Here is an 11613-nt window from a genome sequence, read left to right on the forward strand (position 1 = left end):
CAATGATTGAATAATTTAATGAACAAAAGGTTCTTATGTAAAGACATTAAATTTTAGTTTAACTTATATAAAAAAAATTTAAAAATTTTATTTCGATCCTTGTTAAAATTTCACATTCACCTCTACTTGCAAACTCCTTTACATTTTACATATATTTTAATTTTGTACAAAGAATTCATGTCCAAGAGAATTGAGTCACCTATTAATAGCCACATGCCAAACACTGTCCCAAAAGTTATACCAAACCCTTTGGGACTGACTTTAAGGGCGGTTTGATGCATTGAAAATATGGAGTTGAAAAGAAAATTTCAAAAACTTATTTCAGGAAATAAAGAAATGAAAACAAAATCAACCCTGTTTGCTGGATTTGAGTTTATGTTCTAAAAAATAAATTTCTCAGTTTGATAAGAATGAAAGATGAAAAAAAAAAGAATCATTAGATTAAGCAATGCTTTGATAGCCCAACGGTTACTTTTTTGATCCTATAACTTTTTTTCCACTCAGTGGAAAAAAAATAGCAGTTACTTTTTTCATTACAAGTTTAATGGACAAGAATTTTTAATTAAAAATTTGAATTTTATTTTCAGTGCTACAGAAAATAACCTGCCCATCAAAGAGAGCCTAAGGGTTAATTTTTGAAATTTCCAACGAAGAGTGAACAAATATATATATATAAGGAAGAATTCGACATATTTTTGGCTATTTGTCAAGTGTGGTGGAGATGTCATCGACGAATCTCAGGAATTCAGCCATAGTACATCATACATTATGAGGAAGAAAAATAACTAGTGACGCACTTTTCATAGAGGGACCATGACGATTACACCACATCCGACCCTATGCTCTTTTGGATGGATGATCTTCTACACATATAAACGTGGCCACACACGTCACACATACTATTTGGTAAGGGGTCGCCATTTAGATGTGATCTTGTGAGGCCTTTGGAGACCCCCCGAGCATACATAGATGACTATTTTTTTTTTTACTTTTTCCTTCTCCAGAGTGAACTTCATTAATAATGATGCTAATGCACCACCTAGTGATGAAACAAATGAGATGTAAACTTTTGTTTCCAAAAATTTTATGTTTTTGGAAAAAAAAAAAACATAGTGTTTTTTAAATCATATTTTGTAGGAACATTTTGTTTTAAAACCGCAATGCTTTTCTTGTTGATGTTCGTGAAGTTGGTGCTGAAAGATTGTCCTGTAATGGAAAATCTGTCAAACAGTATTGCTCCTCTTTCTTCCTTTATTTCCTGCTTATTATTTTTTTGCTTTTCTTGGTGAAAGAGACATAATCTTTGCAGATTCAAGAAGCATCGGAAGCTTTTATATCCTTCCAGTATGATGAGTTATTAGCCTTTTTTTACGCGATCTGATTTTGTTCGGTTTATTTTCGTTTTGTTTTTTCTTTTTCTTAAATATTTTCTAAGGAATGGAAGAAGATAATAAATTTTAATTTGTTAATTAGCTATTGCGACGATAACTGACAAATTTTCAAAATATGTGTATGATAAGTAACTTTCAGAATAATATTGTCATCTACTAAAGATTACTAAAATACGTCTGGATTTAAACTGAGTCTGGCGTGTCCATGTGAGTGCAATCAAACATGCGACAAACTGTACAAGCTCTTTTGTCAGTGCGAATACAAATAAAAAATTGGACATCAGGACACCGCGTCTTCCAGAACACGAGGCCACTCTGTTCTAGGAACAATTTGTTCTGCAATCAAAGAAGCGCCTCAGTAACCACGTTCATGTTTTTTGTCCAACAAGATAAAAACAGAAAGCTGTTAGAAAACGTATCAAATTTTGCTCTTCCAAGTATATGTTGGGATTTTTTTTTTTCATAAAAATGGCAATTACCCATTTAAATTCCACAATCTTTGGCAGAAAAATCATCATTGTTGGGAAAATCAGTTCCAGGTTTGACCTAAGATCCTTGCAAAGCATGCTACATTGCTGGATGGATCCATGGATTTTAAATCTGAAGTAATCAAACGCCCTCCTGCTGTTTATAACAATATTTATGGATCCAAGGTCTTCACTTCCACACTTCTCATAGTTTTATTCCACCACTGCGGTGGCTCATTCAAGTGAAGTAATCAAATGCCAGACAGAATGATATGAGTGGCAGAACGAATGATGCATCTACTTCACCGAAAGAGCTCATACTTCGACGCCGACGCGCAACAAAGAGAGAGAGAGACCAACGCGGTCCACTCAAAAGATGAAGCAACATGAGTCATGAACAGGCAGGCAGTCTTAATTCCGCGCCCCAAAAAGGAAAGCGAATTGAGAAAGCGAGAGAATAAAGGAAAACCAATCATCATCTATCTATCCTTTGCTTGCCTGTGTCCGAGAGAGAATGCATCACATCTATCTTTGTGTGGTGTTGGATTCGGGAAACGAAGGGTGGCAATGGCCAAGGAATCAAGTGCATGCCACTAAGAGTACCCACCGATTCGCTTACGACAACAAGATTCTTGTAAGTGATGTCTGCTATCTGTATTTTGCATTAATTTGAACGCTATTCATCATTCCTGAAGCAGTTAAAAAGAAAATTCTTGATTTAAGTAGCCAACCATAAACTCTCATATATATATATATATTAAGAAAAAGCTTTTTCTCTTTAATTTCTCAACCACTTCAGGATCCTCTGCACTCCATAATTTTTGTTCAGCATCTGTCCAGAGATCTGTTTCAAACTATTCTTCTGTTTCCTGGCATTATATATACCTGTATTTCTGTTGATCATGTGGTGTACAATATAGGTTTCAATCATTGTTGTCATATACGTAAGGCAAGACATTTGCATCTCTTCGAATGTTGGCATTTTAGCTTTTGTTTCTGTTTCTCGTCGCTCTAATACTTTTTAATGCATGTTGAAGAACAGTATAAAGGCAAAGGCGGTGTTAGAAAGCTTGTGTGGAAGACTCTTTCAACAATTCCCTTTAAATCTCAATGTTTGGAGTCGTTTAAACTGTCATGTTGACGTAATTTTACATAGCAGATACAGTAACATTCTGATTTCAGCGAATCAAAGGTTAGTTCTGAATCATAGTCACAAAAAACTTTCTCGGGATTTAAACAACAATGTTTTTCGCTTGATAAAAAAGGGAAAAAGAGAAAAATATGGCAAATTTTTAAAAATTGAAATAAAACTAAAAGTGGGGAAAATAAAATAATTGAGAAACTAATAACACAAATGTCAATAATTTAATTTCTTAACGGTACCTGGTATGAAGCTTTCATACAATATTAGTTTTTATACAACATAATACCAGCTATCTTTAGATTAAGCAGTTCAGACTTGGAGAGATCTTGAAATTGGACTTTAATTTGATCAATAACTGCATGATGAATCTGAATTTGATCGATTGGTGGATGCTTTTCCTTTTCACCAGATGGAACTAAATGAATCCGAGTTGATCCTTTAAACTTAATTGGTCGACTACAATGTCCTAAAGATGGAAATTCTAGGTGCTTTTCTTGATTTCCATACTGAATGAAGTTCCGGAGCTTCGTGCAACTTTGGGACAGAATGAACCACGTAGATCAAGATTTTACTCAATATGTAATTGAAAGGATAGGATCGGATAAAAACTGGATCAAAGATTATCCGGATCTCATCTGTCACTTTGTTAAGTAGCGGGAGTGGATCTCAATAGAACCAAACATCCTACGGTTAACTAGTCAGCGGAACGAAGGCTGAAACCTTAATGCAAGGTAAATTAAAGGATCCATTTTAGCACAAGCTACATATTTGAGAAAAACAAACAAAAACCAATCCAGAAGGAGTCCAGAATCTATATATATAAGATCTGAGTTTGATATTTGACTGTGCTCTAATAATTTTATCATTAATGACGACCAGTTTGGCATGATGTTTCTCAAGTACTTGAGTTAGGCTTCGATACTTTTTCTTGTGGAAGTTAATGGTCTCAGACCGGCGGCAGTGCCATGATTTTTAGCTATGAAATTGGATTCCAATGTATTTTGAGAAAACCAGATATATGAATCATGTCTACATAATTAAGAATATGTTTTCCAATGTATTCTTATCAAGCCAACCGTATATATCAACCTACACTGCCAAATTTTGATGAAATAATGACGTAGAAACTTGTGCATGGTCTTGAAGATTGCATCTGTACTCGTTTTGGATGTGGATTTCAATAGTTTGCAAGAAAGACATATCAAGTGGATCGGTGTTTGGATCTTATAAGCATATGGCTGACTGCACTTGTACCTCTCAGAGTACGATCCACTTAAATTATTCAGAAAAAGCCAGGATGAGGCACGTTGATGAGTGCTAAGTAAGAAGCAATTACTGACCGGTAGTACAATGGTTAAGCCTTTAGTTGTATTAAAATGCGATTTGATACTTCAGCTTTTTCATTTATGATGGAGGAAGCAGTTAAGCGTCATCTGCGAATGTTAATTCGGTGCTTTATTTTAATTGCTTCATGTGCACTTTATATTTGCTATTTATGATAGATATGCTATCAAATGAGAAGGTACTTAATTACATCCATCCCTTTTTCTTTACGTTTTTTTTTTCCTTTTCCCCCCTCATGTGTAGGTTAGGTTTTCTCTAAATCCCGTGTTTGCATGGAGGCAGAATGAGGTGGGTGTTGGCACTAGACGTCTTTACATGCAGGTCGGCGGCCGCGTTTGTCTCGTTTGTAGCAACTTGGCTGCCTATCTAGCCTCCAGATGTACAAAGAAAGCAAAGGAGATTATTGCACCCAGGTCTGACACAGCTCAGAACCCCAAGGGCATGGATAGTTTGAGAAAAGGGGTGGGGAGAGAGAGTCGGCCTTTGGATCTTTTTTTTAAATGATGGGTTGTTAACTTCCTCCTCATATTTAAAGGTATATACATACTTCTCATTCAAATGGGGATCGAATTCCAAAATCAGATCCACAATATCAAAAGGCTGTCCATGCATGATGGCTTACAACCACTACCTTTGGTGGACATGACAGATAGGATTACACTACTGTCTTGTTTTCATAAACAATGGTCTTCCTTGTCCATCGTTTGACGATTTTAGAAATAAAACACTATGTTCTTCATGTTTGGCATTTGTTTCGTTCTTCACGTCTGGCGTTTGTTAAATGCCGCTACTAAAAAATAAACAGAAAACAACGGAGTAAATATAACCAAGTAAATGGAGGAGTGGCCAACATGGAGCAATTATCGCCAAGAGCCTATATATATGGGAGAACTTAAGTTCAAATATAAATTAGTCAAGTCCCGCCTTGGCTATTTAAGATAGGCCTGCAGATTTGGATTGATAGATTGAACAGGAAATGCGAACCATTGGCATAATTGCATACGTAAATATTTGTTCCTTCTTTCTATTAAGTGAAAGGAAAACTGTCATTAATTTAACTGAGATTGTTACTACACAATAATCGCAATACAATGGTAGTACCGTAGAATAAGAAAGACTCTTTACACTTTTATCATAAACTGATCGAAAGGTGAGCGGTAAAAAAAAAGTAGGAGAACATGTCTGTCTACCTTGAAAAAAAGAAAAAGAAAAAAAAGCTAGTCTCAAGCCCTATAGAATTCAATGTTCAATGTATAGTAAAGTCTATTTTACAGGGCGGCCGTCTCCTCCATGACCACCGGCAATGCCTTCGGGGACATCCTTTCGCTTTGGCTTTGCTTCCCGCAACATTGACACCACGTCCCGCATGGTCGGCCGGTCGGCAGGGGACCTGGCCGTGCACAGCAGCGCCACTCTCAGGACCAACAACATTTCTTCGCGCACGGACTCGCACTCGGCCCCGGCCTTCTTGTCCAGCACCTCCAACGCCCCCTCCTTGCTCCTGATCTTCTCCCGAACCCAGTCGACTATGCTGTTGCCGTCGCCGAACTCGCCATCCACCGACCTCCTTCCGCTGATGATCTCCATTAAAACCACGCCGAAGCTGTAGATGTCGCTCTTCTGATCCACCTGCAGCGTGTAGGCATATTCTGCAAGAAAGAAGACAACCAAATCTGTCAAGGGCTTCGCTCTAACCAGTAAGCAGCGTGGCAGCCATTAGGCCAAATCTTTCAGAAGGAAACGCAGCTCATTTCACTGTTGGAGAGAACAATGTCGTCCATTGGGACCCATCGAGCTAGGCAGATCAGACCTTTCGTCTGCTTTGACTATCGACTTTATTGAGAATCACACAGAGAGGACACCTCTCTACACTCTTACGATCTACGAGGCCAGCAGAATCTGAGGCCATGCGACCGTAGAGCCTACAGGCTACAGAATGGTTCCTCCTCTCCTGGCTGTCCGGAACGACTAGGTCTGAGATCTGTCGGACTCAATGAAGCCCCCGCCCGTACTCCCTCGTTTGCGTTGGACGCGGTGGCTCCAAGTCGGTCAGACGAAGACTATCGACTGGCACCGAACCACGAGATCAAGTGACCAGCCCATGTTTGGACCCACCGCGTGCAAACAAGGCGAGCCTGTTCGGCTCTTGAAGGCTATGTTAAATATTTACTATTTAAACAAACAGTGGACTTCAAAAGCACGATCTACTTGGCTCCCATGTAAAAGAAAATAAGTAAGAGATCATGTCCTGGACTCGAGTAGTAGTTGAACTCGTGCTCGGGCGATCGAGGTTCGGAAAAAGAAGAACACGGTGGGGATGGGAAAAGAGTATATACCGGGCGCTATGTAGCCGTAGGAACCGGCGATGACAGACATGGACCCATCGGTTTCGTCCAACAGCTTCGCGACCCCGAAGTCGGCGACTCGAGCCTCCATGTCCGCGTCCAGCAGGATGTTGCTCGGCTTCAGATCTCGATGCACGATCAACGGCTGGCAATCGTGGTGCAGGTACTTGATCCCTTCCGCCACTCCCACCGCGATCTTGTACCGCGTCACCCAATCGCCGGCAGGCCCCGCCGAACCGTCCTTCTTTCGATCGCCGTCGTCGTCCGGGTGATCGAACGGCGCGGACGACGTCGACCCATCCTTCTTCCCGTGCAACCAGTCGTCGAGGTTGCCGTTGGGCATGTACTCATACAGCAGCAGCGTCGTATCATCGTTGCTGCAGCACCCCAAGAGCCGGACGATGTTTCGGTGCCGGACCCTCCCCAGGACCTCCACTTCCGATAGGACGCCGCTGCTGCCTCCGGGTTTCGTCCCTCTTCCCTTGCATGGCCGCCCCCAGAGCTTCTTCACGGCGATGACCTCGCCGCCAGGCATGGACGCCCGGAAGACGGTTCCCGCGGAGCCCATGCCCACGATGTTCTCCCCCGAATTCAGGCACTGCACCACAGCGTCGACCGTGAAATTCAACCGCTGGAAGGCCGTCATCGTCCATGGACCCATTCTAACCTCCCGCTTGTAGTTCCGGCCGATGCCGTAAACAACGATGGTCCGGTGGAGCACCCGCTGGCCGACCACCAGCGCGAACATTCCGGTAGCGACCGCCACGGCGAGGATCCACACCAGCGGTCCTGCCGTCTTCTTTTCACGCCGTTGCTGGGATGGATTCTCCGACGAGACATCGGCTGGCTCGGGGCACGGGCGGAGCACGCCACCGCATAGGCCAGGGTTTCCTGTAAATGACGAAGGATGGAGTTGCTGGAAGATAGGGCCCGACGAGGGCACTCTGCCTGAGAGCATGTTGTATGAGACGTTGAAACTCTCGAGAGTGCTGCAGTTCACGAACAACTCCGGAATCTCGCCGGAGAGCGAGTTCTGCGACAGATCGATCTCGGTGATCGACGGAAGCGTCGCTAGCTCCGACGGAATCCGGCCGGACAGCGAGTTCTTGCTGAAACGGACCGTGACAAGCTTCTCGCAGCTTCCGATATCTTCCGGTATGCTTCCGGCGAGACGGTTCCCTTCGAGTTCGACCTTGTAGATATTCTGGCAACCGTCGAGAAACTGGGGAATACCGCCGGTCAGGTCGCAATAACTAGCCGAGAAGATCTGAAGGCTCGGAAATCCCCAAATCCGATCAGGAAGGCCAGTCTCAAATCGGTTTCTTGAAATGTTCATGAACTGCAACCTCGGCGCCCGACTGAGATCGTCAGGAATTCTGCCGGAAAAATTATTTCGGCTGAGATCGACGTACGTCAAGTTGCGTAACGATCCGAATCCCTCAGGGATTTCGCCGGAGAGACGGTTTTCCTCCGCTCTGAATCGCCATAACAACGCGCAGTGGGCGAGAGAATCGGGAATCGGCCCGGTGAGGAGGTTGGAGAAGAGGATCAATCGGTAGAGCCTCTGTCCGGCGCAGAGCGTATCGGGAATCGGACCGGTCAAGAAGTTAGACGAGACGTCAAGGTAAGTGAGCCGTCCGTTAAGCCCAAGCGTCTGAGGGATCCATCCCGTGAGCGAGTTGTTCCACAGAAGCAGTGTTTCCAAATTGGGGAGATCGGAGACGCCATCAGGAATGCTGCCACCGAGTCTGTTGCTCATGAGATTCAGGAATGTCAGATTTCCCAGGAGGGAAATTCCGGACGGGATTTCGCCGGAGAGCCGGTTGTCGGAGAGGTCGAGAACCGAGAGAAATTGCAGGCGCGCGATCTCCGGTGGGATGTCGCCAGCGAACCGGTTCTTGAAGAGGAACAGCGAATTGAGACGCGTGAGGTTAGATATCTCAGGCGGGAGCGTCCCGGATAGGTTCGCCGACGAGACGTCGAGGTAGGACAGGGAGGCCATCGATCCGAACTCGCGAGGGAGGCCGCCGGAATAGTCGTTGTAGCCGACCTCGAGGTGCTCGAGTCTGGTGAGGTTGCCGAGCTGGGAAGGCAGGGGGCCGGCCAGGACGTTCCCGGCGAGGTGGATGAATCGAAGAGTCGGATAGCCGCCATAACTCGCCGGAATGCTGCCCGTGAAGTAGCTGCCCCCAAGATTGAGGTGCTGCAAAAAAGGGGGCAGGCGAGCGGGCAGGGGTCCCGTGAAGCTGTTGCTGAAGGCGGAGAAGTAGGCCAGCGAACGAAGGGCTTCAAAGCCCGGAGGGAATGTGGCGTTGAAGTTGTTATGGTTGATGTCCATGGTTCTTAGGGAGGGCAGCCGAAAGATGGCCGGCTGGAGTGGGCCCTCGAAGGCGTTATTGCTGAGGTTCAGATGGCGCAGCTGCGTCAGGAGGCGGATTTCCCGGGGGATGGTGCCGGAGAGGTTGCGGCGGGAAATGTCCAGGGAGATGACTTGGAGGGTTCGGGGGTGGCAGGTGACGCCGGACCAGCTGCACCATGGTGGTCGGGGATAAGTGGTGGCACCGGTGGCTGCTTTGGTGGTGGTGTTCCAATCGTGGAGGGCATTTGAAGGGTCTGAGAGTGAGGATTTCAGAGAGAGGAGAGAAAAGAGGGTGGTGGGGATGGTGCTGGAGAGTGCTAAGGGTGTGAGGAAGAAGAGCAGAAGAAGAGGGTGGAGAAACGTAGCATGAAGAAGCATGGTGGTGGAGGTGGTTAGGGTGTAGGCATCTGTGTGAGAAAGAAAGCGGCATTTGGCTGGGCATATAAGGCAGAAGGATTGGTGTTTTTTCGGAGTGCTTGGTGCAGAGAGTTCATGATGATGACTTCTGTGGACTGCTGTGGCTGGAGAGTAAAATTTGTGCGTCCTCCTCCTTTACCCCTCTCTCTCTCTCCCCTCTGTGCAGTAGAATAGTGAAAACTGCCCACAAGAAGGTCTTTTGAGCGTGCGTATTAAGGGGACGATTTGAACCCTCTGCCATTGTTACTGTTCGCTTTACCTTTGCTTTTCTCAGTATCTCAATGTTAATATTTAAGTAACTTTATTTCAGAAGTAAAGATAATTCAATGCACTTGAAGCATTTCAATTTTGAAGCAAGAAGGAAAAACGTTTGAATAGTTTCATATTTCAAAGGGCTGAACGGCTGTTTTTGGTGTTTAAATAAGTGCCGATGTTTAATGTGCTTCGTCTTTACTAACCCCCTCTGCATTCAAGTTTCCCTCACTTAATGCAACTAACTCTGTGTGTATACAGGTTCTCAACATGGAGGCTGGATTGTACTCGAGGAAAGACAGAAGAGACACACCCCACAGGCTTCTTTTTTCGCGTGATCGGGGTTTCAAAAAAGGTTGGTAAAGGGAAAGGATGGCCCCTCTTTTGTACTTCTGGTCTCCTAGCTAGCCCCCCCCCCCCAAGTGCCACCGCCGAGGGCGTGGAGCCGTAGCCGCTTCCCATTACTTATTTGGATAAATAGTTCCATGCTCGATCTGGATCTTAGAGAGAGAGAGGAAAGGGTATACTCTTCTTTTTTTTGAACTTTTGCTCGCTTCTCTTTTTGTTCAATTTTCATAAGAGAGAAGAGGAGGAATGTCTGGACAGCAATGATTGCATGGCCCCTACCTTTTCTTTTCTGCTTTTCTTTAAACCACTCTCTCTCTCTCCCTCCTTTCTCTCTCTAATATATATGGATCAGGCCGGCGGGCAGGTTAATTCGGAGTCAGATCCATAAACAAATGCCTTCGACAGGGTCCGGAACTGCTTTATAAGATCTTTTATGAAGTTAGATCGAAGGTTTATGTGGATGACGCCCAATCCTAAAACCCTAAGTATAATTTCAGATCTGGATCATTCATTTGGATCCGCCCCGAGCAACTCGTCTGGCACGCATGGGTCACCGCCCCTAGAGCGTGATCTGGCTGTCGCAGGCGTGAAGCCGTCCCATATCGGATCTGCGATCCATCTCAGTATGTGGTCCGTACTCCACAACTTGAGGTACTTCGCCTCATGGAACGACCACACCACAGATTGGATTTGGAGTTGACCCACCTCCCAACTGTCTGACGTCATCCCCACTTCCGGGCGAGTCAAGAGAGCCTTGAATCGTTTTAATAACGGCCAAGTTTGGTCGCTTACCCCAATAAACAATGATATGGGACGTTATGCCACCCCATTTAATGATCCATCAATTTCACAAAAACGTATTGGACATCCAAACAGGATTTTCTCTGTTAACGTCCTTCTGCGTGCGAATGTGTGCGCGCACACAAGAGTGTTATTTGCTTGGGACCTCATAAATAAATAAGGAGTTGGTGTTTTGGAGGTGGGTGGGTCCAAACAGGAGATCCGGGTTGCCCTAGTGGCCGCCCCACTTTCTCCTTCCCACTATATATAAATGATGATCTTTGGGAAGCTTGTGGTTCTAATCTTGTTGATTAACATTAGGAACTAGGGACGTAGATTGTTTTGGATTTCTTTGTTGTGGTTTTGGTCCATTGTTTTGTATTTGATTTTGAATTTATACCAAACTCAATCTTGCAACTTGGATTTAAGGGCCTGAACCATTTAATTTTATAATTTCCATTTCTTTTACATAGTTACTTGAATTTAGACCACTTGAATGTTATCCAACCGCCTTGTTGATACGGGTACAACTAAATTACATCCATTTAAACGACAAATGCGAGTATTTGAGAAAATTTTAAACCTGAATCAAGTTTTAACCCTACCATTCTACTGTCTAAGCTTTTAGGAAGTATTGTTTAATTGAAGATCCTTAATTAGTTGTCAGTCCAAAGTTCAAGGTTGTTCAGGGATTTAAGTGGTCGTATGGTACACCCATCAACTTGAATGTTGCACATGCTCCCATTTAAAAAGTAGCACTTAAAAG

The 11613-nt window shown here is 44.1% G+C and overlaps 1 protein-coding gene across 1 annotated transcript; it reads right to left on the reverse strand.

Annotated features, from left to right (window-relative positions):
- Positions 1 to 5395: 5395 nt before the first annotated feature.
- Positions 5396 to 9706, reverse strand: LOC116266290 (leucine-rich repeat receptor-like protein kinase TDR). The gene is made up of 2 exons (XM_031647438.2): positions 6683 to 9706; positions 5396 to 5995 (listed from the first exon to the last, which is right to left on the reverse strand). Exons 1-2 carry the CDS (start codon positions 9426 to 9428, stop codon positions 5610 to 5612), a joined length of 3132 nt encoding a protein of 1043 aa, XP_031503298.1. The 5' UTR covers positions 9429 to 9706; the 3' UTR covers positions 5396 to 5609.
- Between the last annotated feature and the right edge of the window lie 1907 nt (positions 9707 to 11613).

This window comes from Nymphaea colorata, chromosome 12, assembly GCF_008831285.2.
Source record: "Nymphaea colorata isolate Beijing-Zhang1983 chromosome 12, ASM883128v2, whole genome shotgun sequence".
Lineage (NCBI taxonomy): Eukaryota > Viridiplantae > Streptophyta > Magnoliopsida > Nymphaeales > Nymphaeaceae > Nymphaea > Nymphaea colorata.

Coding starts and splice junctions, on each gene's coding strand:
- LOC116266290 (XM_031647438.2), bottom strand. CDS start 9,428: ATGCTTCTTCATGCTACGTTTCTCCACCCTCTTCTTCTGCTCTTCTTC. Junction 5,996..6,682: donor CTACGGCTACATAGCGCCCG/GTATATACTCTT, acceptor TCTTTCTTGCAG/AATATGCCTACACGCTGCAG.